This window comes from Zonotrichia albicollis, chromosome 26, assembly GCF_047830755.1.
Source record: "Zonotrichia albicollis isolate bZonAlb1 chromosome 26, bZonAlb1.hap1, whole genome shotgun sequence".
NCBI lineage: Eukaryota > Metazoa > Chordata > Aves > Passeriformes > Passerellidae > Zonotrichia > Zonotrichia albicollis.
Genome location: NC_133844.1, coordinates 9,022,189 through 9,048,180, shown reverse-complemented (window position 1 = coordinate 9,048,180; position 25,992 = coordinate 9,022,189). Strand labels below are relative to the sequence as shown.

Genomic DNA, 25,992 nt, shown 5'->3' with positions numbered 1-25,992 from the left:
GGAGCGCCCGATGGATCAGGAGATGCTGGATGGGGCTGGAGGGCTCCTGCACAGCTGGGTGAGCTGGCGCTGCCCCGAGGGAGGTCTGGTCAGGCCAAGGTCACCCTCACAGTGTGGCGAGCAGGACGTGCAGGGCAGGAGCTGGGAGTGGAGGGGGAAAAGGGGATGGGCCAGAGCAGAGGGTCCCCAAGGCTGGGGATCAGCATCACCAGTGGGCAGCGGCCACCACAAGGGGAAGGTGACCACAAGAGGACAGTGACCACAAGCCAGGAATGGTGACCATCCCTGGAGGCAGATGGCTGTCACTGATAGACAGTGACTGTCACTAATGGAGGGTGGCCATGGCCACAGAAGGTGACCATCACCCCCAGCCCCTCCTGGCGCAGGTCTAGAGACCCCCATGCCCACCCACCCTGGGTGCCACCGCCCAGCCAAAGCCCCTTTGGTGCCTCCTGTCCTGACTGGTGGCCCCGGTGGCTTTGGGGGTCACGCAGGGCTGGGGGAGCAGGGGAAGAGCTGGAGCAGTGTGTCAGCGACACGTGAGGACGCTAAAATTAGGCGGCTCCAGCTAATCTAATTTAATCTCCCCTTTTCCGCCCGCTGCTGGGGATTAGCCCAGGCCGGGCTGGGGGCAGCTGGGCTGGGGGGCAGCCGGGCCGGGGGGCAGCCCAGCCTGACCCCCGGGGATCCCCCAGGCTCTTTTGGGGTGAGGTGTCGGTGTGGATGACCGGGACTGGGATGGGCTGAAATGGCACCAGCACCATGGGATCTGCAGAGGGATGGATGGAAGGATGGATCCCCAGCACCTCCAGGGCGGGAAGGGCACAACCCTCCCCTCCCTGTCCCTTCATGGGCAGCGGACAGGGGTTAGGGATGGGCTGGGAATGGCACCAGCACCATGAGATCTGCAGAGGGATGGACCAAAGGATGGATCCCCAGCACAATCCTCACCTCCCTGTCCCTTCACGGGGCAGTTGGGGCTGGGGAAAGGCTTGGAAAGGCTGGGGAGAGGCTGGGAGAGGCTGTGTGAGTGACAGGGGTTGGAGATGGGCTGGAAACACCAGCAGCACCACTGGATCTGCAGAGGGATGGATGGAAGGATGGATGGAAGGATGGATCCCCATCAACTGCAGGGCAGGCAGGGCACAACCCTCCCCTCCCTGTCCCTTCACGGGCAGCTGGGGCTGGGGAAAGGCTGGGAGAGGCCGGGAGAGGCCGGGAGAGGCCGGGAGAGGCCGGGAGAGGCTGTTCCGCCCGGCTCAGCCCGGGGTCACGCGCTCGCCCGCCCGGCCTGCGGCCGCCCGAGGAAGGCAGGAAAGTTCTCCGACCGGTTTTGGTTTTGCGCTGCCGGCCCCGTGCGGGGCTGGGGCCAGCCCGGCTCCCGGTGAGGTTTCCGGTGCGTTGGGTGACGGGGGCCAAGTCACGGGCTGGTCACCGGTGTTACAGAGGGTTTGTGGGGCCGTGGGCGCCCCTGCAGCCAATGGAACCTCGCTGGCAGGTATGTGGAGCAGCGCTGCAGCCCCGGTGAATCACGAGGCAGGTGATGCCCGATGAGCTCACTCCTCTCCTGGAGCAGCTCCAGGCCCAGCCCAGCCGCCCCGTGACGGTTCCCCGTTCCCCTGGAGCCACCCGTGCCTCAGTTTCCCCGGCATGGGAGTGGGTTTCGGGTTCCTGAGGGTGTCCCGGGGGTCCCCAGGAGCGGCAGCACGCCGTGGGACGAGGGCTTGGCTGGTGCCAGGGCTCCAGGCTGCTCTGGCCCTGCTCTGGCCGCTGGGCACGGCTCTTCCTCCCGCTCCACGCTGTCATTACTGCGCCACTCGTCCTTGAGGAATCACATTTGAGAAATTAGAGCCGGTTCCAGCTCCAATCCCTGCAATCAGCCGCTTCCTTTACCCCAGGAACGCGGCGTTAAATGCCGATGGATTATTACAGGCCCACGTGGAGCTGGGGTGCCTCGAAAGGGTTCCCATTGGGAGCTTTATTCCAAGAAAAGAATTCCAAAACCAACCTCAAATTAAAAAAAAAAAAAACTTTATTTAGAGGAGCTGGTTGAGCAGAGCCCAGCACCTCCTCCAGCACCTCCTGTCTTCTTTGACTAGGGTGTTATCTGGGGAATCAACGGGGTGTTGGGGATTATTTTCCCTGAATAAACTGATTTTACGGGACAGAAGGATGAGACAGGTCCCTCATTTTGCACAGACAGTCCCTCCCTTCATCCAGCCAGGCTGGCAGCAGATGGGGAAGGCGGACAGATGTGTCCAGCTATTTTTAGGCTCAAACGCTGCTTTAATTTCAACATGACCACGGAGAATTTGCCTTTTCAGGGGTAAAAAAAAAAAAAAAAAAAAAAAAAAAAAAGCTGGCTCAGAGGGTGAATTGAAATGTAGGGCCAGCGACAGAGATTAATGAAATATCCTGGGTTGGAAGAGATCCACAAGGATCATTGAGTGCAAATGCTGAAACGCACCAGGTCGCGGTTTGGGGGTTGGACTGACGGATGCGTGGTGGCTCTGGCAGGACCGGATCCTGCAGGAAAAGGTGTCTGGCAGCAGCATTGCCTCGCCTCTGGCTCGGGCTGCCTCTCCTCCTGTTTCCTTTGAAAAAAGGAGCAGCAATTCCCTGAGCAGAAACACCAAAACGATGTAAATGGCAGCGGAGAGGGCTGCGGAGAGGGGGAAGCGCCGGAGCTTCTCGGGCCGGGTTGGGAAAGCGGCGGGAGCGGGCAGACGGGTTGGGTAACGCTGCCCCGGGGCTGCTGCGACCGGCTCTGCCGGCAGCGGCCAGCGGAGCCGCTCCGGAGGGCCAGGACGTGCCGCGGCCCTCGTACGGCTCGGGGCCACCGGCGGGCCGGGGAATCCGGGATGGGACCGGGATGGAGCGGGATGGAGCGGGGATAGAGCCAGGGATGGAGCAGGGACAGAACAGGGATGGAGCTCGGGTGGAGGTGAGGAGAAAGGCGGGATAGGGCTGGGATGGAGCAGGGATGGAGCAGAGAACGAGCAGAGATGAAGCAGAGATGGAGCCAGGGATGGAGCAGGGATGGAGCAGGGATGGGCAGGGATGGAGCAGGGATGGAGCTGGGATGGAGCTGAGGAGAAAGGCAGGATGGAGCAGGGATGGAGCAGAGATGGAGCTGGGATGGAGCAGGGATGGAGCAGAGATGGAGCAGGGATGGAGCAGAGAAGGAGGCAAAGGAAGAGGCCGGGATTGAGCAGGGATGGAGCAGAGAACAAGCAGACATGGAGCAGAGATGGAGCAGGGATGGGGCCGGGATTGAGCAGAGATGGAGCAGGGATGGAGCCGAGATGGGGCAGGGATGGAGCAGAGAAGGAGGCAAAGGAAGAGGCCAGGACTGAGCAGGGATGGAGCAGAGATGGAACAGAGATGGAGCAGAGATGGAGCAGAGATGGAGCAGGGATGGGGCCGGGATTGAGCAGAGATGGGGCAGGGATGGAGCCGAGATGGGGCAGGGATGGAGCAGAGAAGGAGGCAAAGGAAGAGGCCAGGACTGAGCAGGGATGGGGCCGGGATGCAGGCGAGTAGGAAGGAGGGATGGAGCAGGCAGAGCCCAGCCGCGGGGACCCTCCCGAGCGGTGTTTCCCGAGGTTTTGGGGTGCAGGGGCACCCCCGCCGTCCGTGGCCGCGCACTGGGAGCGGGACACGCGGGCGGAGCGGCAGCGCCACGGGCCGCGGGCTGATGGATGCGACCTGACGGGTGCACAGGGCCCAGCACGTTCACACGCATGTGACAGGGACAGCGACAGCGCCGGGCACACCGGGCGGGGCGGGGAGGGCACGGGCTGCGGGGACACCGGCATGGACACACGGACACACGGACACGGACAGGGACACACGGACACGCACATGGACTGCAGGGACAGACACGGACACACGGACACGGACAGGGACACACGGACACACACATGGACTGCAGGGACAGACACGGACACACAGACGCAGACAGGGACACACGGACAGAGCCATGGACACATAGACACAGCCACAACACACACACGGGCTGTGGGGACGGACAGGGACCCACGGACACAGCCACGGACACACACACAGACTGCGGGCACAGACTGCGGGGACAGACAGGGACACACGGACACAGACAGGGACACACGGACACAGTCTCAGACACACAGACACAGACAGGGACACACGGACACAGTCATGGACACGCACGGGCTGCAGGGATGGACAGACACACGGACACACAGACACACACACGGGCTGTGGCACACGCGTGATAGACTCCAAATCCAGCCCCCCACGGGACACGCTCCCTGCACTCCCCCAGCGCTCCCCCATCCTCCCCAGCACAGCCCCAACCTCCAGCATCCCCCAGTGTAACCCCCAGGGCACCGCCCCCCCCGCCCCGTGCAGCTCCCCGGTACAAACCAGTGCCCCCCAGTGCCCCCCCAGTTCACCCTTCCACTGCACCCGCACCCCAATGCACCGCCCAGTGCACGCCCAGTCCATTCCCAGTCCATTCCCAGTGCACGCCCAGTCCATTCCCAGTCCATTCCCACTGCACGCCCAGTGCATTCCCAGTGCACTCCCAGTCCATTCCCAGTGCACTCCCAGTCCATTCCCAGTCCATTCCCAGTGCACGCCCAGTGCATTCCCAGTGCACTTCCATTCCATTCCCAGTACATTCCCAGTGCATTCCCTGCCCCTTCTGTACCCACCCCAATTAACCCCTCCAGAGCACCCCCAGTGTCCCCCCAGCATCACCCCAATGTCCCCCCCAGTATTACACCAGTGTCCCCTCCAGTGTCCCCCCCAATGCCCTCCCCGTGTGCCCCTGGTGCCCACCCAATGCACTCCCAATGCACCCCCAGTATCACTCCAATGCACCCCCATTGCTGCCCCGGTGTCTCCTCCCAGTATGACCCCGATGTCCCCCCCAGTCTCCCCCCAATATCACCCCAAAACACCCCCCGGTGCCCTCCCCAGCATCACCCCAATGTCCCCCCGTGTCCCCCCATTATCTCCTCACTGACCCCCCATTGTCCCCCCGTTGTCCCCCCGGTACCCCCTCACCCCCCCCCCGCCGGTGCCAGGCCCCGCCCCCCCGCGCGCGCCGGGCACACACCCTCGCCTTTGGGCCAATGGGGGCGCGGCGGCGCGGCCACGTCACGGGCGCGGGGGAAGCTCCTCAATGAGCGCGATTGGCGCGGGGAGCGCGCGGCGCTGCCGGGGCCGCTCCGCTCCGACCGCTTCGAGCCGAGCCGAGCCGAGCCGAGCCGAGCCGCTCCCGCCATGATCGCATCGCACCTCCTCGCTTACTTCTTCACCGAGCTCAATCATGACCAGGCGCAGAAGGTGAGGGGGGTCCCGCGGGGAGCGGAAGAGTGGAGAGGGGAGAGAGGTGAAAAGGGGAAAGTGAAGAGGAAAAGGGGGGAAAAAAAAGCGGCGGGGAAGAAGAGAAAATGGGGGGAGAGGAAAAGGGAAGAAAAAGAAAGGAGGGGTAAAAGCAAAAACAAAAAAAAAAAAAAAGGAGGGGTAAAAGTAAAAACAAAAAGAAAAGGAGGGAAAAGAAGGGGAGAGTGAAGAGGGAGAAAGAAGAGAGAAAGAAGAGAGAAGGAAAGTGAAAAGGGGAATAAGTGGGGAAGGAAGAAGGATGACGAAAAAAAGTTGAAAAAATAAAGTAAAAGGAAGGAGGAAAAAAGAAAAAAACAGGAGAGGAATGAAGGAGAGGGAAGGAGTAAAAAGAGCAAAAAGAAAGGGGGAGAAAGCGTAAAAAAAAAAAAAAAAAAAAAAAGGAAGGGGAAATGGACCAAAAAAAACCCCAAACCCAAAAACAAAATAAAGGAGAAGAAAACCCAAAAAACTTTTTAAGAGGGAAGAGCAGGCGAGACGAGCGGGCAGCGGAGGGGAAGCGGGGCCGGGCGGGCGGAGGCCCCGGCGCTGCCCGGCCGCGGCCGCGTGCGGTACGTGCCGCGGGACCCCGCGTGGCCGGGCGGCGAGGGGGAGGAGGAGGAGGAGGAAGGGGAGGAAGGGGGGGATCGGAGGGATCTCCGCGCCTGTGTCTGCCCGCCGCAGCCGGGACCCCGCGCTCCACGTGTCCGCCGCCCTTCCCGCCGGCGCCGAGCATCCATCCCCGGCTGCGGCTGCTCCGGGAGCCGGGGCACGCACCGAGCCGGGGCACCCAACCGGGGCACGCACCGAGCCGGGACACCCAACCGGGGCACCGAGCCCCGCACAAGTGCCACCGGAGGGAGGTGGCGCTTGTCCCTCGCGTCCCCTTCCCCACGCGGTGTCCCCAAGGCGCACGTGTGCCCCCGGTCCCCGCACTGACAGGGGTGGAAAACGTCTTTGCGTGACCCGTTCGTTTAGTTTTGGGGTCCTGGATTCTTGATTTGGGGTTCTGGATCCTGGATTTGGGGGTTCTGAATCCTTAGTTTGGGGTTACGAATCCTGGATTTGGGGTTATGAATCCTGGATTTGTGGGTTCTGAATCCTTAGTTTGGGGTTCTGGATCCTGGATTTGGGGTTCTGACCCTGGATTTGGGGTCCGCAGCTCCCCGAGCCTTTCCCAGCGTGGCAGCCCTTTGGGATATCGGTCACCCCCCTGTCCCGGAGCTCAGGAAAAGCTCGGGTGTTCCTGCTGCCCATGGCTCCGGCCTTTGTCTGGCCAGGACAGCGCTTAGGCTGGGCTCAATAAATCATTCCTGGAGGAGAAATGCCGGGTGGGAGGCTCAGGCTGCTCCTGCACTGCTCTGCTGGCATCTGGGAATAAGGCGGAGAGGAACTGTCTGTGATTCCCCACTCCGGGATTTGCTGGTCTGATTTTTGGAAATCCTGGGCGGCCGGGATTTGCAAAAATCGCCATTAAAAAAAATGAGAGAAATGCTTGGAGAGACCCGGGAATTAAAAAAAAAACTGAGGGAAATGCATGGAGAGACCCGGGAATTAAAAAAAAACCTGAGGGAAATGGAAGTGCTTGGAGAGACCCGGGATAACCCTGGAGATGCTCGCGGGGAAGTGAAACTTGCCACGTTGGCCTTTCAGCGGGGTGAGATAGGAAGGAAACCGGGGCAGGACATTTAAAAAGAAAAAAAAAAAAAAAAGGTAAAAAAACCCCACAAACCTAAAAAAACCCCAAAAAGCAAAACAAAAAAAAAAGAATTAAAAAAAAACACAAAAAAAAAAAAAAAAAAAAAACCAAACCAAAAAAACCACACAAAAAAACCCCCCAAAACACAAAAAAACCCCAAAATAAAAATAAAAACAATAACAAAAAAATAAAATAAAAAAAAAAAACCACCACCAAAAAAAACCCAAAAAAAAGAAAAAAAAAACCCAGCCTAAACAAAGTGCAGGGAAAAGTTCCCGAGTTGCCGAGGCCAAGCGATCCGCAAGGAAACACGGGCTCGGCTCCTCGCCGCTGGCCCCGGGGTTGTGCAACAGCCACATCCAGGGTAGGGACGGGGCCGCGTTGTGTAACCCCGGCAGAAATAGGCCAGCGGCACAGCTCACGCCTTCCTTATCGGGGATGGCTGGGAATGATGCAGGGGCAAAGCTGGCAGGGGCCATTCTCCTTCCCTGTCCCCTGTGAGGAGCCTCAGGAACCGGCTCCAGCCTCCCAAACGCAAATTGAAAAAAGGAAGATAAATATCCGTGAGCTGGGGATGCTGCAGGACGCGGCGCTGCCCTCCCGGCCGCCTCCACAACTGGATTTTCTGGGATATTTTTAAGCAAATTCCCGTGAATCCTCCCGTGAGGGGAGATGCCAGCTGTGTGCCCTGGCTGCTCCCACCGGGGCTGGAAAAATCATTGCTGCCTTATGGAGCTCCCCAGGCAAAGGGAGAGGCCAGCACATGGGCAGAATTCTTGGAAAGCTGCGATTTGTTTGGTTGGGTCTTCTTATCAACCCCTGTGTTTGGGAGAAAAGATTGTAGGTGGTAGCCTGGGATGTGTTTTCCCTTTGGGTCAAGGAGAAAAGGAGCTCAGTTTGGGTTAAAAAGTGCTTTTTCCAATAGCTGTGGTTTGTGTCTGCCTCAAGGCTTTGAAAATAGCCGCAAAAATGGGATTTTTCCGTCCATTCTTGCCATGGAGCAGCTTTACCTGCTCTGCCACCTGTCTGGGGGCACATTCCCTCCCTGCCCAGCCCCTGCCCTGCTCCTGCCTGCACAGTGGGTTGTCCACACTTATCTAACCCCCAAGGGATTGTGCAAACTTTAATTAACCTCGGCGGCGTCCTTGGAGATCCCGGCTTGAAAGTGTGCCGCTGCCCTGGGATGTGCCAGCTCACCCCGGCCTTCCTCATCCTCATCCTCGTCACTGGGAGGGGGGGCTGAGCCTCTCCTCTGCCCCATCCCTCCTTCAAAAGGGGGAAAAATGGGGGTGGGATTGATTCTCCTGCGTTTGGAAAGCAGGGGCAGGCTTTTAGTTAGTTTTTTAGTTTTTTTTGTTTTAGTTTTTAGGGTTTTTTTTAGTTTGTTTTTTTTAATTTTTTAGGTTTTTTTTTTAAGTTAGTTTTTTAGGGTTTTTTTTTTTTTTTGTTTTTTCTTAGTTTTTTAGGTTTATTTTTTTATTTATTTATTTTTCCTCTGCCCAGGGATTAGCTTCACCCGGCTGATTCCTCCCTGCTGGCTGCCTCTGCAGGTGTGGCAGGGGCGGCTTTGGCAAATCCCTGGAAAACCAAGCTCACATCTTCCCCTGAGGCTGCCCCGGGTCAGGGCCAGCACAGCTCGTCCCACCTTGGGGAGCCACCCTGGGCCTCCTTCCCCACCCTGCCTCAGTTTCCCCTGCACAGGGGATGCTCCCGCCATCCCAGGGGGGTCCTGGGGGCACAGAGGCATCCCCGAGCCCCTGTGGGTTTGACAAGGACAAACAGACAGCAGCAGCTGGATGTTTCCAGCTGCAGAAAAGAGGGCAGAGCGTTTTCTGGCTGAACTGTGTTTTTCTGGGGCTCTGGGGCAGCGGGGTCACCCGAGGATGGGCTGCTGGCTGCTCCCCGCTGTCACTTCCTCACCATCAGCTCCTCCTCCGGCGTGGATCCAGCTGCTGGCCCGGGGCTGAGGATGAGGAGGAACCGGCCGAGCAGGAACCCCAGTGTGACTCACCCAGTGAGGATGACTCCGGGCGTGTGTCACCCCGGGCAGCAGCGAGGGAGGGAGGGAGGAAGGCACCCACGTGGGCCCGGAGCTGTCCTGGAAGGGTGGAAGGACAAGGACGTGGGTGCCAGCAGCAGGGTGGGGGCAGCCCAGCATCACCCCTGTGTCACCGGGGCAAGGGGACGAGCCGGTTCCGTGCCCTGAGTCACTGGGGTGGGAAATGGGGGCAGGAATGGGCAGCGCAGCAGGGCCTGGGCATGTGGGGCAGGGAATGCATCCCCCAGGCCTCCCCCTGCTTGGCTTTCCCCAGATTCATCATCCCAAATCATCCCCAATTGTCCCACCAGGGATTTGGGTGGGTGGTGCTGGCACAGTTCCCCCTCCCAGGGAGCCAGCATCCCCTCAAACTGCAGGGATTCCCACAAAACAGCATGCTCCAAGTTAAAAACTGTTAAAAACTGGCATGGGGAGGGAGGTAGTTTGAAGAAAATATAATTCCCAGCACAAATGTCCCTGGAGAGAGGGGTGACAGCGCATGCTGTGGGTTTGGGGTGTTGCAACTTTCCCCAGATTTGAACGCTGCTCCGTCACCTTGCAGTCAGCACGTGTTTGGCTTGGTTGCCAAAAAGGTGAAGAATCTGTCCCGGGAAGCAGCCACCCTCTGCCAGTGCTCAGATTTGCCCCAAAATCTGCAGGAATCAGTCACTCCATCTCTGCCAGTGCTCAGATTTGCTCCCAAATCTGCAGGAATCAGTCACTCCACCACTCCCAGTGCTCAGATTTGCTTCCAAATCTGTGGGAATCAGTCATACCCAGCTGAAAATGAGGTGCTGAGGATGGGGAGCACGTGCTCCTGCCCTGCTTCCTGGCAGCCACGTGGCTCTGGGACAGGGTTCAGATCAAAATGAAAACAAAAGGCACACAGCTTCCTCTTCCCATAAGCGGGGTCATTAATGGGAAAGATGTTCTGGGACCCGCAGGAACAAAGCTCCCTTCCCTTCCCTTCCCGTTTCTGCTGCGGCGCCAGAAGGGCTGTGCCCCTCAGCAGCCCCAAGTGCCCAGCAGGTGAGGCTGGGAATCGAAGCTGTTTTTTGTTTTTTGGGGTGCTTTAGGCTGGGCTTTGAGCTTGGCCCCCCCAGCAGCAGCGTTTGGGCAGGCTGAGGTTTCCCAGCGGTGCCGCCGGCACAGGCGACCCTGGGCTCTGCTCCAGCATCCGGCGTGGCAGCGAGTGAACCTTGGAGACAGCCTTGGGCCAGGGGATGGGGATTTGCTGGGGTTTGCTTCAAAAACGTGGCACTGAGCTCATTACACCCACAGCTGCTCCGTGATCCGCAGCTCTAACGCGCTGCCCTGGGCTGGGGCATGCCCGGCGCTCCCCAGCCTCCTTTTCCTTTCCCTCCCCTCCCTCAGTTTGTTTGGATTTCCTCGAGGAAATGCCGCTGTTTAGGCTGGAAGCTTTCCAGGAACTCAATTGCCCCCTTCAGCATCCTTTGTTTGTTTGGAATTGGCGACCTGGCCCAAACCATTCCCTGCTCTTCAGAAGCCTCAAGCAGCTGGGAAGGTGTTTTGTGCTGAGAGATGCTCAGGCTCTGGCACTGCAGGCTGAATTCCTCATTTTACCCCATCTTTGTTACAATTTTAGGGGTGCTTGGGGTAACCAACCATGCCACAGGGAGCTTTGGGGCTTTTGGAGGAGTTTTGGGGAGTCCAGTGGCTCTTCCTTGGTGGGGAAAGATGGATTCAGCGGGGAAGGAGATGTCCTGCTGTAGGCCCTGACCTGCTTTAGCTGCCAAGTGGGGTGAGATCCACCTTGGCAGAAGATGATCCAGGTTTTAAGGGCTTTGGGGATTAGGGGAGGTCACCCTGCTGCTCAGGCTGGGTTATTCTGGTGTGGAGGACATGGGGGACGTGCTGGGCAGGGCCTGCCCCGGGTTTCCCTGCACTGGGATTTTTGGGTAGGGGGGCTTCACTGCTGTTCAAGCCAGCTCCTCTGGGATGAGCAGATGCTCTGGGCTGATGGCATGGGCTGATAACCCTGGGCATAACCCTGGGCACAGCTCCAGGGGAGCTTTCCCACCCTGGGGCTGAGCTCCAGCCCCAGAGCCACCTCCTGACCAGTAACTGGAGCTTGCTGGTGCCAGTGAGCAGAGCCTGGGCACACGGGAGGGGATTTCCAGCAGGTGAAAGCAAACAGGAGGGCAGGGAGGAGAGTGTTTGACTTCCTGCTGGATAAGGAGAGGCTGGCAAACACCTGGCGCCAGGAAATCTCCAGGTTTCCTTCTCCTTGGCCTTTCCCGCCTGTTCAGCTCCCAGTTTTGGGAAGGAGCTGGAAGCACCAGGAGAAGGGGCAGGAGGTTTTGCTGCTCCTCAGGGGATGCAGCATCACTCCTGGAATGCCAGGGTGGGATGGAGCCAGGTCACCCTGGCCCTGGTGCAATTATTTGCCCACAAAATGCCCATTTCCTGCAGCTCAGCCCCATAAAGCACAGCCAGGGCCTGGTCCCGGTGACCCGGCCTTACGTGCCTGCACACAGGTGAGCACACGGGGTGGAGCTTTCCTCCTCGATTCTCAGGGCTTGCAGCTGCCCTTTAATTAGCGCTGAGTGGAGCTAATTGGAGCAGGGCACGGTTTGGGAGCGGGCAGTGTCCGTCTGTCCTGCTCCCTGCTCTGGCCAGGCTGCTGTGCCTGGGGAGGAGCATTTCCACACCTTGCCCAGCAGGACAGGAGGCTTTGATGCCGTTTTTGGGAGCATTCCCTGCACCAGCAGCTGGAGGGTGCAGCAGTTTGCAGGAATGGGAAGGTGGGATGGGTTCCTTCCCTCTCCGGCCACGCGCTGGTGTCACCCCAGCCTGGCCTGTGTCACTGCAGCTGCCACCTGTGTCACTGCAGCGGGCATTGCTCGGGGCTCTGGGCTCCTGGCGTGACCTCAGCGGTGCAGGAATGACAGGGCACTGCATTCCTGCCCAGGAGAGGCCCTGGGGGTCAAGGTCAAGGTGTGCTGGGAAGGGCTTTGCACCTGGAGAGCCTCCTGAGTCAGCCCCGAGCGGGGTTCCTGTTTGGGTGCCCCTGTTTGGGTGTCTGGCTGGCTCAGCAGCCTGTGGCTCAGCACTCCCAGCTGGCACGGGGACCAGGGTGGCCTTGGGAAGGGGCAGGAGCAGGGCTGGGTGATGCCTGCCATGAGCAATCCCAGCCAAGCTGCTGTGCCCTGCACTTTGGGATGGCCCAGAGCCTGCTCCAGCTGCCTGTGTGCGCTCAGGAGGGGCTGGGCACTGTCCTGAGCTGTCCTGAGCTGCCCTGTGCCCCTGTTCTGTGTCTGACCCCATGTCCCTGTGTCCCCTGCAGGTGGACAAGTACCTGTACCACATGCGGCTCTCGGACGAGACCCTGCTGGAGGTGTCCCAGCGCTTTGAGAAGGAGATGGAGAAGGGGCTGGGGGCAGACACCAACCCCACGGCCTCCGTGAAGATGCTGCCCACCTTCGTGAGGTCCACCCCGGACGGGACAGGTACTGTGGGGCTGAGGGAGGGCTGGGGGCACTGCAGCAGGGGTGGCACTGCCATAGCAGGGATGGTGGCACTGCCATAGCAGCAGGGGTGGCACTGCCATAGCAGCAGGGGTGGCACTGCCACCAGAGCCACCTTCCCTGCTCCGTGCTGAGCGTGGGCACAGGCCTGGCTCCCTGCTCCGTGCTGGGGCTGGAGGGGATCCCAGTTCCTGCTGGCAGGGGGAGCAGAGAGGAGGAGGAGGAGGGAGGGAAGCCGCCCTCGCGTGCCCTTGCTGGCAGGACAGAGACAGTCACGGGTCCGGCTCATCAGATTTCATGGGCGGCAGTGCCAGCGCTGTCTGAGTGCCACAGGGCCCCGGGCACTGCAGGGCCCTCACAATGTGGCCTTTCTGCCTCTCCCCGAGCTGCCCAGGCCCCGCTCCAGCCGGGCACATCCTCCTCTCTGCTCCCTCCTGGGATGGGGCTCACAGGGCTCTGAGATGAGAATGTTGGCTCCATGTTTCAGAAGGCTGATTTATTGTTTTAATATATAATTTTATAATATTATAATAGCAATAATATTCCATAAATATTACTATAAACAATTATAAATAATATGATATGATATGATATGATATGATATGATATAATATAATATAATATAATATAATATAATATAATATAATATAATATACATAATAATATATATTAATATATAAAATTATCTAAAATATTTATATAGAATATTCATTTGTATATATTTTATATAATATTTATTTTATATATTTATAAATAAAATATAATATATATTACAAATTCTATAATAATATTTAATATAATATAAATAATATAACAAAATATAAAATATAGAATGATATAAAATATATAATAATATATATTATAAATTATATAATAACATAATAATTATGAATGATAATAATGTATTAAATATTATTCTAAATAAGTATAAGTTATAAAAGAAATAATTATATTATATTAATAATGTTTTATAAAATATTAATATTTTACAATATGTATTTTATTCTAATATATAATTATATATAATATATAATTTATCATTTTAATATGAAATTTATAAATAATATATATTGAAGCTATACTAAAAGAATAGAAGAAAGGATTTCATCAGAAGGCTAGATAAGAATAGAATAGAAGAATGATAACAAAGGCTTGTGACTGACTGAGACAATCTGGACAGCTGGGCTGTGATTGGCCATTAATTAGAAACAACCACGTGAGGCCAATCACAGATGCACCTGTTGCATTCCACAGCAGCAGATAATCAATGTTTACATTTTGTTCCTGAGGCCTCTCAGCTTCTCAGGGGGAAAAATCCCAAGGAATGGATTTTTCAGAAAATATCATGGCTGCACCCTCGGCCACCCGGCTGTGCCAGGCCTGGGCTGCCCTTTCCATGAAGGAATTTCCCCAACAATTTAAATGCTGTTTGTCATTCAAACTTGCAGTGTGGAACCATTGCCCTGTCTGTCACTGCAGCCCTGCTGAAAGTGTCTCCCCTTCCCCCTGAGCCCCTGGAACCCACAGAGCCCCCCAGCTGCACCTACACCCACAGCTGGGCCTGGCTGCCTGCCCTGGCACTGAGATTCCCATCTATTTAAATGTTGGAGGATATTTTTAATTACAGGCAGGGCCAGGAGCCGCCCCTGGGCACGGGAACCGGTGCAGCCCAAGGTGCTGGGTGCAGGTGGAGCGTGTGTCAGCACTTGCAGCCTCTCCCCTGCCCTCACAGGACGGGTCCTTGGCTCCCTGCCCTGTTTCCAGCCTCTCCAGTGCCCCAGCTGGCATTTCTCACCCGGGGCAGGGGGAGAGAGAAGCACCAGCATGGAAAATGTCACACGAGAGGGATGCTGGGGCAGGCACGGCCCTGCAGCTGCCCAGGGCGCTGGAAAATGAGGGGGTTTAGAGCAAATCCCAGGGAAATGAGAGCTGGGATTCCCTGTCCAGCTGGAGCTGCACCCGGCCTCTGGGCGGCACCCCTTGGGTTTTGGGGAGGGGGAAAACCAGGGCTGGGGGCTTGGTGCCTGATCCCTGGGGAGGATCTCAGTGCCCAGGGCCGTGTCCTTCCTCCTTCCCTCTTTTTAAAGCTCCTGGGCAAAGTCTGACCTGGGCTGGGCCCCCGTGCCAGGTGCCAGCAGCTGCTCCCAGGCCAAGGCTGGGTTATTGCTGTGCTGCAGCCCTGCTCTGAGCTGGGGCTGGTGCCACAGGGCTCTGAGGGATGTCCCTGTCCCCTCTGTGGTGCCACAGGGCTCTGTGGGATGTCCCTGTCCTCCCTCTGGTGCCACAGGGCTCTGTGGGATGTCCCTGTCCCCCTCAGGTGCCACAGGGCTCTGAGGGATGTCCCTGTCCCCCCTCTGGTGCCACAGGGCTCTGTGGGATGTCCCTGTCTTCCCTCTGGTGCCACAGGGCTCTGAGGGATGTCCCTGTCCCCACTCTGGTGCCACAGGGCTCTGAGGGATGTCCCTGTCCCCTCTGTGGTGCCACAGGCCTCTGTGGGATGTCCCTGTCCCCCTGTGGTGCCACAGGGCTCTGTGGGATGTCCCTGTCCCCTCTGTGGTGCCACAGGGCTCTGTGGGATGTCCCTGTCCCCACTCTGGTGCCACAGGGCTCTGAGGGATGTCCCTGTCCCCACTCTGGTGCCACAGAGCTCTGTGGGATGTCCCTGTCCCCACTCTGGTGCCACAGGGCTCTGAGGGATGTCCCTGTCCCCTCTGTGGTGCCACAGGGCTCTGAGGGATGTCCCTGTCCCCCTCTGTGGTGCCACAGGGCTCTGTGGGATGTCCCTGTTCCCCCTCTGTGGTGCCACAGGGCTCTGAGGGATGTCCCTGTCCCCTCTGTGGTGCCACAGGGCTCTGAGGGATGTCCCTGCCCTGCCCCGTGTCCCTGGGTGGGATTAGACCCCGTTTAATGCCCAGCTCCAGGGGGATGAGAGGGGCTTATGGAAATGCAAGGTCACACCTGCAGGTTAAGCCAAAGCCCAGCCCTGGCTCTCAGGGGCTTTGCCATCCCTCTGTGGGGTGATAAGAGGGGGGGAATTGTGCTTTGAAAGCAGGAGCTCTTCTCTAAAAAGGTGCTGCAGGATTTGTGGGGTATCCAAAGGGTGGCTCTTGGCAGCACCTTTCCCTTGCCTGTGTTTGCCCTGCCTGTTTGGCTTTATGGGCTCAGCACCAGGGGCTGATACCTTATCACAGACCTGGGAGCCCAAACTGGGGGCAGTGCCCACACCTGGCGCCCGCCACGTGCTCCAGGCATGGCTGGGAATGTTCCAAGGGAGCCTTCCCTGCCCTGCTCCTCCTGCAAAGCAGATCCACCCAGGAATTCACAGGAATTCCCAGAAATCCACCCAGGAATTGCCAGGTTTTTCCCCCAAACTGCTCTTTTTTTTGGGATCCTCCGGGGTTACCCCCAAGGAGCTGAGCAACCTCTGTCCCTCTTGGCTCCTCTTGTCCCTGGTGGATTTATCAGCCTCTGTGTGCCCTGCTGGTATTGATCACCCTCCTGAGGTGTTCTCTGTGCCCTGCTGGTATTGATCAACCACTGGAGATGCCCATTCTGGGGTTGTTTCCAGCTGGAACCACTGGGGATGCCCATTCTGGAGCTGGGCCGGGGCTGGGGCTGTTTGCAGCCTCACTCCCTGCAGGTGCTGCTGCTCTGTGCACACCAATGGCCCCAATGGCCCGCGGGTTTTGTTCCCTTTGTGCCTCACAAAGCAGCCCCAGCAGCCAGCACAGCACATTCGGGGCTCTGAGTGCTGAGAGAGGCTTTCCCCTGCCCCAAACAGCCAGCTGGGCACTTTTCCCTGCCCCAAACAGCCCTGGGGCTTCCCTTGGAGGAGCCTTGCTGGAGCCCTGCGTGCTGGGAATTTCAGATTTTCTGTGCTGAGTGCAGGAGAGCTCTGCGTTGAGCTCAGGCTGTGGAGAAAACTTCCAAAATTGAGTGATAGCGCTGGGATTGTGGGTGTGGAGTTTGGATAGAAGAGTGTGATACCACAGAAAGAAACCTTTGAGTTTAAGGTTTTAGAGTATAGGAAAATCTATAGAGCAAGAGGGAGGTTTTAGGGTGGAGGCTGGTCCTTCTCCTTCTCCTTCTCCTTCTCCTTCTCCTTCTCCTTCTCCTTCTCCTTCTCCTTCTCCTTCTCCTTCCCCTTCCCCTTCCCCTTCCCCTTCCCCTTCCCCTTCCCCTTCCCCTTCCCCTTCCCCTTCCCCTTCCCCTTCCCCTTCCCCTTCCCCTTCTCCTCCCTGGGTTTGGGTGGTTTTGTGTAATTGGATAAAAAGTCCCCATTGCAGCCCATGGGTGGTTGGTTATTGGGTTAAAAGTAAAGATAATTTCAGTGCCATTTCTTAATGGGACAGTTTATCCTTAAAAGGCCTTGGAGAGAGAGAGAGAGGCAGGGCTCCAGTTTTAGTTTGTTGGAGTGCTGCAGAGCTCAGGGTTTGTGAGAGTACAACAGAGATAAGAGCCAATAAACATCTGAGTCCCAGCAAGAAATTCTGTCCTGCACGTTTAATAATGGCAAATAAAAAGCAGCAGAGATTCCACAGCAGCTCTCCCTGGAGAGGCAGCAGTGAGGGCCCCAAAACTTTGGGATTTTCTCCCTCCCTGGTTTCCTGCAGCCACGTTCCAGGAGCGTGTGGCATTCCTGGGCTGGGCTGGGGGGTTTGAGTGCAGCACAAACCAGGCTGAGGAGTTCCCACAGCTGCCATCAGGGTTTAACCCTTTGGGATGGAGGTTTGGGAGCCTCCAGGAGCATCAGTGGGGTCAGGAATGGCTCTGCTGCCTCCTTCCTGACGGAGCCTGAGGCTGCAGCTCAGATCCCTGCTGGTCTGGGCTTTTCTGGGTGGGATTCATGCCCCAAACCATCCGTGATGGTCAAAATATTGATCCTCTGTGGGGGCAGAGGAGGGGCAGGGAATGCAGTGACTGCTCCAATAAAATACCGAAAAATAGAATAGCGGACAAAGTGATGAAAAATAACAAAAATCTGGGCTTTTCCTGGTGCCTGGGAGGGGGTGGTGAGCTCGGGGCTCCGTGCACGGGGGAATGAAGGGGCTGTGCTTGTGCTGACCCACAGAGGACGGCGATTTCCTGGCCCTGGACCTGGGCGGCACCAATTTCCGCGTGCTGCGCGTGAAGGTGTCAGACAACGGGCTGCGCAAGGTGGAGATGGAGAACCAGATCTACGCCATCCCCGAGGAGCTGATGAGGGGCAGCGGGGTCCAGGTGGGCTCCCGGGGGGCTCCAGCCCAGGGGATCCTGCTGGCAATCCAGCTCTGGGCACGGGGGATGCGCCATCCCCTCGCAGTGGGGCTTTTTGTCACTCTTTCCCTTTTTTCCAGCTTTTTGACCACATCGCTGAGTGTTTGGCCAACTTCCTGGACAAGCTGCAGATCAAGGACAAGAAGCTGCCCCTGGGCTTCACCTTCTCCTTCCCGTGTCACCAGACCAAGCTGGACGAGGTGGGTGAGGGGCTGAGCCCTCCCTGTGGGTCCCACACCAATTTCAGCTCGCCCAGGGCAGGTCCCTCAGTGCCTCAGTTTCCCCAGCTCTAAGGCAGGGCGGGTGTCTGCCTCCCTGAGGGGCTGTGGCCATAGGGCTGGAGATTTCAAATCTTGAAATTTGGAATTGAGTTCTTTTCCTCCACCCAGGGCTCAGCTCAGCCTTATTGCCAGGTGCCCCTGGTTGCAGGGGACTGTGAGCCCCCCACCCCACAGGGATGGGTCAGGGACCATCCCATAGGTACAGTGAGCCCCTCACCCCACAGGGATCATCCCACAGGCACAGTGAGCCCCCTGCCCCACAGGGACCATCCCATAGGTACAGTGAGCCCCCTGCCCCACAGGGATCATCCCATAGGCACAGTGAGCCCCCTGCCCCACAGGGATCACCCCATAGGTACAGTGAGCCCCCTGCCCCACAGGGATCATCCCATAGGCACAGTGAGCCCCCTGCCCCACAGGGATCATCCCATAGGCACAGTGAGCCCCCTGCCCCACAGGGATCATTCCATAGGTACAGTGAGCCCCTCACCCCACAGGGTTCATTCCAAAGACACAATGAGCCCCTCACCCCACAGGGCTGGGTCAAGGAGCATTCCATAGGCACAGCCAGCCATCCACCCCTCAGGGATGGGTCAAGGAGCATTCCTTGGGCTCATGAGCAAGTTTTGCTGCAGGGCTCAATCAAAGCTGGTCATGGGAAGCACGCTCCTGCTGCCGGGGCAGCAACGGGCAGCTCACGTGTTGTTTGGCGGCCATAAACTTTATCTGCCACGGAAGCTGCGGCTGATGGCGCAGCAGGTGAGCTGATAACGGGGAGCCAGGGGTCACCCCCAAGCCTCCTCTTGCTGTTCCCCTGCAGAGCATCCTCGTGACGTGGACCAAGGGGTTCAAGTGCAGCAGCGTGGAGGGCAGGGACGTGGTGTCCCTGCTGCGCAAGTCCATCAAGAAAAGAGGGGTAAGGGGCTGGGCTGGGGGCACGCAGCTCCTGGCCAGCACGCCTGGGCTCTGGGCAGGTGCTGTGGTCAGTTTTGCCTCTGTTGGGTCAGCCTCTCCCCTGTCCACCACGCCAGGACTTTGACATCGACATCGTGGCCGTGGTGAACGACACCGTGGGCACCATGATGACCTGTGGCTACGATGACCAGAACTGTGAAGTTGGCCTCATTGTTGGTGAGCTGCAGGGAGAGGAAAGGTGTTCTGGGGGTGTTTCCTGGGCTCCAGCAGGGCCAGAGCGAGATCCTGCTTCTTGCAGGCCTGGGGGTCTCTGGGGGAGAAAAGAGAGGGGGATACCAGTGCTGGAAAACCAGCATTGTGCAGAGTTTGTGTGCTTGGTTCTTGGCTTGCTTTGGTGCGTTGGGCTGTGGCCAAAAGGAAATGGGGAATAATGGGATTGGGGACAATGGGAATGAGGGATAAGGGGAATGAGCAATAATGGGAATGGGGGATAAGGGGGATGAGGAATAATGGGAATGGGGGATAATGAAAATGAGGAATAATGGGAATAAGGGATAATGGGAATGGAGGATAATGTGAATAAGGAATAACGTGAATAAGGAACAATGGGGATGAGGAAAGGCAGTGTCCCCGCTCACCCCGTGCCCCTGCTTGGCCCAGGAACTGGAACCAACGCCTGCTACATGGAGGAGATGAGGCACATCGACCTGGTGGAGGGGGACGAGGGCAGGATGTGCATCAACATGGAGTGGGGAGCCTTTGGTGACGACGGGGTGCTCAACGACATCCGCACCGAGTTCGACCGCGAGATCGACATGGGCTCGCTCAACCCTGGCAAACAATTGTGAGCACATTCTTGGCTCGGGCTCGTGGTTTGCTCAGCATTGTCCATCCTCCCACAGTCACTGGGGCTGGGGAGGTCAGCCCAGCTAACTGGGTCAGCGTGTCCTCTGTCACTGGTGCAGAGAGGAGAGGGGCTCTGTCCCAAAGCAGGGCTCTCTGCCCCACCTGCTGCCCTCGTGACCCCCTCATGTGAATGATTCCTGTTCCCTTCCTGCCCAGCAAAGTCCCCACCAGCCCAGGCAGAACATCCACATCCCAATGCTGCAGGTCTCCCATTCCCCACAGGGCTGCTGTGGCCTGGGGGTGACCTTGGGGTCCCTGCAAACTGACTGAGCCCCTTCAGGTGGCCACGAGGTCTCTTTGCAAGGTGGTGGTTGTGTCCACAGGGCCTGATATGCGCAGTGATGGGATAAACTGCTCTGGGAAGAGATTACCCAGATTCTGTTTGGGATGGGAGGCTGCCAAGGGGTTTTCAGGTCAGCCTGTGGCCACCTCGTGGCACACACAGCCAAACACACGCATTGTTTGGCCTGGAGAAAAGGGGGCTCTGGGGGAGATAAGGGAGAGAGAGGAGAGGTTTAGGTTGGATATTTGGGAAGATTTCTGCTCTGGAAGGGCGTCAGGTGTGGCACAGGCTGCCCAGGGCAGTGGTGGTGCCACCGTCTCAGAGGGATTTAACAGCTCTGTGGCACTTGGGGATAGTGGTGGGCTCGGCAGAGCTGGGGAATGGCTGGACTTGCTCACCTTGGAGGGCTTTTCCAGCCTTTCAAACCATTCCCTGATTGCACCCCCACGGGCAGGTTTGAGAAGATGATCAGCGGGATGTACATGGGCGAGCTGGTCAGGCTCATCCTGGTGAAGATGGCCAAGGACGGGCTGCTCTTTGGGGGAAGGCTCACGCCAGACCTGCTCACCACGGGCCACTTTGAGACCAGATTCGTGTCTGCCATTGAGAAGTAAGTAGGATCCGGGGCTTTCCTGCGTCCCACCCAGCCCGTGGATGGAGCAGCGCCGAGCAGCAGCTGCGCTGCCGGGCACGAACCCCATTTTGTGGTTCCAGGGAGAAGGAGGGGCTGCAGAAAGCCCACGAGATCCTGAGCAAGCTGGGGCTGGAGCCGTCGCACGAGGACTGCGTGGCCACGCTGCGCATCTGCCAGATCGTGTCCACGCGCTCGGCCGCGCTCTGCGGGGCCACGCTGGCCGCCGTGCTGCGCCGCATCCGCGACAACAAGGGCGGCGACCGGCTGCGCTCCACCGTGGGCGTGGATGGCTCCGTGTACAAGAAACACCCTCAGTGAGTGTGGGACAGGGACAAGAAACACCCTCAGTGAGTGTGGGATGGGGACAGGGACAGGGGTCTGGGGACAGGGACAGGGACAGGCTGCGCTCCACCGTGGGCGTGGATGGCTCCGTGTACAAGAAACACCCTCAGTGAGTGTGGGATGGGGACAGGGGTCTGGGGTCTGGGAACAGGGACAGGGACCGGCTGCGCTCCACCGTGGGCGTGGATGGCTCCGTGTACAAAAAACACCCTCAGTGAGTGTGGGATGGGGACAGGGACAGTGACAGCAGGGGTCAGGGATGGGGACAGGGACAGGGGACAGCAGGGACAGGGATGGGGACAATGACAGGGACAGGGCCACGCTGGCCGCCGTGCTGCGCCGCATCGGCGGTGACAGGCTGCGCTCCACCGTGGGTGTGGATGGCTCCGTGTACAAGAAACACCCTCAGTGAGTGTGGGATGGGGACAGGGACAGTGACAGCAGGGGTCTGGGGACAGGGACAGGGACAGGCTGCGCTCCACCGTGGGTGTGGATGGCTCCGTGTACAAGAAACACCCTCAGTGAGTGTGGGATGGGGACAAGAAACACCCTCAGTGAGTGTGGGACAGGGGTCTGGGGACAGGGATCTGGGTGTGCTAGAGGTAGGGACAGGGATTTGGGGACAGGGACATGGATTCTGGGGTGCTGGGGACAGGGACAGAGACGATCTGCTGCTGCCAGCAGTGCGCACAGCTCGGCACCAGAGAAGCGCCTCCAAAGACCCCCTCGGGCCCCTCGTTTGGATGCCAGGGGGTGCCCAGAGGGTCCCACTGAGGTCCCCTCTGCTCCTCCCGGCCAGCTTTGCCCGCCGCCTGCACAAGACCGTGCGGAAGCTGCTGCCCGACTGCGAGATCCGCTTCATCCGCTCCGAGGACGGCAGCGGCAAAGGCGCGGCCATGGTGACGGCCGTGGCCTACAGGCTGGCTGCTCAGCACCAGGCCCGCCAGAAGATCCTGGAGCCCCTCAAGCTGAGCCACGAGCAGCTGCTGGAGGTGAAGGAGAGGATGAGGATAGAGATGGAGAAAGGGCTGGGCAAGGAGACGCACGAGGAGGCGACGGTGAAGATGCTGCCCACCTACGTGTGCTCCACTCCTGATGGAACAGGTGATGTGTCCTGTGTGAAAGCCCTGGGTGTGAGCCCTGCGCGTCCTGCATCCTCGGGAGGGGCTGGATCCTTTGCTGTGGCCGGTTCCTCTTTGTGGTGGGAGTGGCACTAAGCTCCAGTTTGGTACTGGGCAGAGCCCTGAGCCTCTGGGACGTTCTGCACCTGATTTAACACAAAGCCTGGCCGCAAATCCTGCCACAGGATTCCCTCCACCCTCATCCTGGGTTCTGCTCCTGGTTTGGGCGAGTGCCTGACCTTGGCTTGAAGCTTGTGCAGGTCCTGAGGGCCAGGAGCTGGACTTCAGTGATCCCTGTGGGTCCCTTCCAGCTCAGGTTTATGATTTGAAGCCTCACTATCACCCTGAGTGTGGAGCAAACCTCTCCATCCTCCTCCTACCTGCAGCCCCTGTTCCCGCCTATCCTCAGCCATGTTTCCATTTCCATCCCTCTCCTGGGAGGAGAGCAGGTCCTGTCTGCTCTGTGCCCCATCCTGGATGCCCCGTGCTGGGATCTCTCTGAAGATCCTCTCTTGCCTTGCAGAAAAGGGAGATTTCCTGGCCCTGGATCTGGGAGGTACCAACTTCCGCGTGCTGCTGGTGCGCGTCAGGAACGGGATGCGGCGCGGGGTGGAGATGCACAACAAGATCTACTCCATCCCCGTGGAGATCATGCAGGGCACGGGAGAGGAGGTCAGTGTGGGCAGGCACACAGGGGAAGGGGCCTCTTTGCTGGTTTTGCCTTTCCAGAGGGTGAAACCAGGAGTGGGGAGCGCTGGTGCTCTCCTGGCTTTGGAGCAGCCAGCTGTGCCCAGGGCTCTGGGGTTTGGGAAGCTGGAACCTGGTTTTTGGGTTGGAAATGGTGTTATTCCCAGCCGTGAGTGAGCCTCCCTGAATCCCACACACCCCACGAGGGCAGATTAGCATCATCCCCATTTCCCAGATAGGGAAACCACAAGACAAGCAGTGAGACATGTTTGGAAAGGGTTTTGCAAGGTGCTCCAGGCAGTGCTTGGGGACTGGGCTGGAGGGGATGCCTTGCAGAGGAACTGGGTCCCTGCTGGCCCCCAGCCCTCCAGGGACCTGTGGGTGGAGATAATGCAGGGATTTGGCTACACTGTGGGTGGGGAAGAGGGTGAGCTGAGCTTGTTGGGGCTGCTCACCTCCCACAGTGCACCTGAGCCACGTCCTGCTCCGTTCAAAGTCCTGGGAGTGATCTGAACACTCCAGCAGGCCTGGGAATGGGTCAGAACCCCCAGAAATCAGGCTTCCAGCTGGGCCCTGGCTGTGGTGGTAGCTGTTCTCCCTCCTTTGCTCATGCAGCTCTTTGACCACATTGTGCACTGCATCTCTGACTTCCTGGAGTACATGGGGATGAAGGGCGTGTCGCTGCCGCTGGGCTTCACCTTCTCCTTCCCTTGCCAGCAGAACAACCTGGACGAGGTAAGAGGTAACCCCAGCCCTCCTGGCAGCATCCCTGCCTGTGCCTGGCCCTCCAGGGGCACTCACTGGGCGCTTTTCCCACAACAGGGAATCCTCCTGAAGTGGACAAAAGGCTTCAAGGCGACGGGCTGCGAGGGAGAGGACGTGGTGGGGCTGCTGAAGGAGGCCATTCACAGGAGGGAGGTGAGCAGCCACAGGGCTGGGAGAAGCTGGGCTGCTCCCACATCCTGGCTCTCTTTGGCATCATTAATTGGCCTGTAAAACAAATTACTGGGCTGAGCTCAGCGTAATGAGTGTCGGAATTCTCGCAGCCGCCCTTACTCATCACTTGAGGTTGGATTTTCAGACCCTGGGGCTATGGGCTGGCTCCTGGCCAGGGCTGGAGCAGACTTGTCTGGCCCTGAGCTCAGGAGACAGCGGCTCGTTTCCTCAGCACAGACCACCCCAGCTCCTGCCAGGGGCTGCTCCTGGCAGGGCTGCCCCAGCTGGAGGTGTCTGAGCTCTGCCTGCAGGCAGCTGGGGCTGGGGAAGGCCAGGTGTGAGCAGACTCAGCAGGAATTCCAGGCCCTCCAGCAATAACTCCTGCAATCCATTCCTCTGCAGGAATTCGACCTGGACGTGGTGGCAGTGGTCAATGACACCGTGGGCACCATGATGACCTGTGGCTACGAGGATCCCTACTGTGAAGTTGGGCTGATTGTTGGTGAGCACTGAACGTTCCTTGTGCAGCTCCTGCCCCGTGCTGCCACCCCTGCCCTGCCCTGCCCTGCCCTGGGGGCACAGGGGGTGTCCTGGCGTCCCTCTGACCCTGCCCCTCCCCACAGGCACGGGCAGCAACGCCTGCTACATGGAGGAGATGAGGAACGTGGAGCTGGTGGAAGGGGACGAGGGCAGGATGTGTGTGAACATGGAGTGGGGCGCCTTTGGGGACAGCGGCTGCCTGGATGACATCCGGACGGAGTTCGACGTGGCCGTGGATGAGCATTCCCTCAACCCTGGCAAGCAGAGGTGTGTGGTGGCTTTGGGGGGCTGGAAGGGACCAGCCCCTTGGTGGGTCCAGGGGATGATGGGCAGGACACCGAGGTGTCCCTTGTCCCCTGCCCATGCTGCTGAGGGGAATGTCCAGAGGGCACCTGGCAGAGCTGGAATCCCCGGCCAGCCCCAGTGTCCCTTCCTGTGCTGACGTCCAGCCTTGTCCTCTCCTGCCCAGGTATGAGAAGATGATCAGTGGGATGTACCTGGGGGAAATCGTCCGCAACATCCTGATGGACTTCACCAAGAAAGGGCTGCTCTTCCGGGGACGCATCTCGGAGAGGCTGAAGACCAGAGGGATCTTTGAGACCAAGTTCCTGTCCCAGATAGAGAGGTGAATGAGCACCAGCTCCAGAGCAGGGATGGAATGTGGGGGAGTTCTGGTGGGAGAAGCTCTGGTGTGGAGCCAGGGCGGTGCAGGATGGTGCCCCACGGGTGAATCTGCAGAGCCCGCGTGGTTGGTTGGTTGTGTGCAGGGACAAGGAGAGGCTGCCTGCGGCTGGCGGCACAGATGGCTCTTTATGCTCTGCCCTGGGCAGGGTGGCAGGGGCGTCACACTCCGCTGGCCTTGTCCTGAAACAGCCTCCCCGATCAGGATGTGGCACCAGGCCACATCCAGGCCTGAAAGCCGAGGTTTGAGGGGCTGCAGGACCACCCCAGGCCCTGCCACGAGCCCGAGTGCAGGGTGAGGATGAGGATGAGCAAGGGGAGGCTGCCCATCCCTGACTCTGCCCCCGCCGTGTCCCCGCAGCGACTGCCTGGCCCTGCTGCAGGTGCGCTCCATCCTGCAGCACCTGGGCCTGGAGTCCACGTGCGACGACAGCATCATCGTCAAGGAGGTGTGCACGGTGGTGGCGCGGCGCGCGGCCCAGCTCTGCGGCGCCGGCATGGCCGCCGTGGTGGACAAGATCCGCGAGAACCGCGGCCTGGACTTCCTCAAGGTCACCGTGGGCGTGGACGGGACGCTCTACAAGCTGCACCCGCAGTGAGTGCCCCTGGATGTGCTGCCTGGGGAGCTGGGGGGAAGGTTTGGGGGGGAACGGGGGAGGATTGGAGGTGTTTTGGGGCCTTGAGGCCTAACAGGAACTCGCTGACCCAAACTTGAGGCCTAACAGGAGCCAGCTGCTCCCTCAAGGACAGGGGCTCCTCCAGTGCCACTGGGCCTGACCCAGACGTGGTGACCAGCTTCAGCCAGGGCTCCAAGTCAT

General features: G+C 58.6%; 1 protein-coding gene across 8 annotated transcripts in view; it reads left to right on the top strand.

The window, feature by feature from the left end:
* Positions 1-25,992, top strand: part of LOC102075049 (hexokinase-2) — a 35,268-nt gene that overhangs the window by 3,437 nt on the left and 5,839 nt on the right. For 4 of the 8 annotated variants that reach the window (XR_012583774.1, XR_012583773.1, XR_012583772.1 and 1 more), the window contains exons 1-17: positions 5,145-5,331; positions 12,412-12,574; positions 17,664-17,812; positions 17,929-18,048; positions 18,950-19,045; positions 19,161-19,260; positions 19,705-19,888; positions 20,688-20,843; positions 20,948-21,181; positions 22,009-22,313; positions 22,854-23,002; positions 23,633-23,752; positions 23,840-23,935; positions 24,356-24,455; positions 24,577-24,760; positions 24,963-25,118; positions 25,536-25,769. Coding sequence is in view for 5 of the 8 variants with exons in the window: in XM_074558924.1 (XP_074415025.1) it covers positions 5,269-5,331; positions 12,412-12,574; positions 17,664-17,812; positions 17,929-18,048; positions 18,950-19,045; positions 19,161-19,260; positions 19,705-19,888; positions 20,688-20,843; positions 20,948-21,181; positions 22,009-22,313; positions 22,854-23,002; positions 23,633-23,752; positions 23,840-23,935; positions 24,356-24,455; positions 24,577-24,760; positions 24,963-25,118; positions 25,536-25,769 (2,609 nt within the window). In the remaining 3 variants the exon portion in view is untranslated. Of the gene's footprint in view, positions 1-5,144; positions 5,332-12,411; positions 12,575-17,663; positions 17,813-17,928; positions 18,049-18,949; positions 19,046-19,160; positions 19,261-19,704; positions 19,889-20,687; positions 20,844-20,947; positions 21,182-21,257; positions 21,319-21,664; positions 21,764-22,008; positions 22,314-22,853; positions 23,003-23,632; positions 23,753-23,839; positions 23,936-24,355; positions 24,456-24,576; positions 24,761-24,962; positions 25,119-25,535; positions 25,770-25,992 lie in introns of those variants that run through there. The other 4 variants (XM_074558925.1, XM_074558928.1, XM_074558927.1 and 1 more) reach the window with 4 other exon arrangements.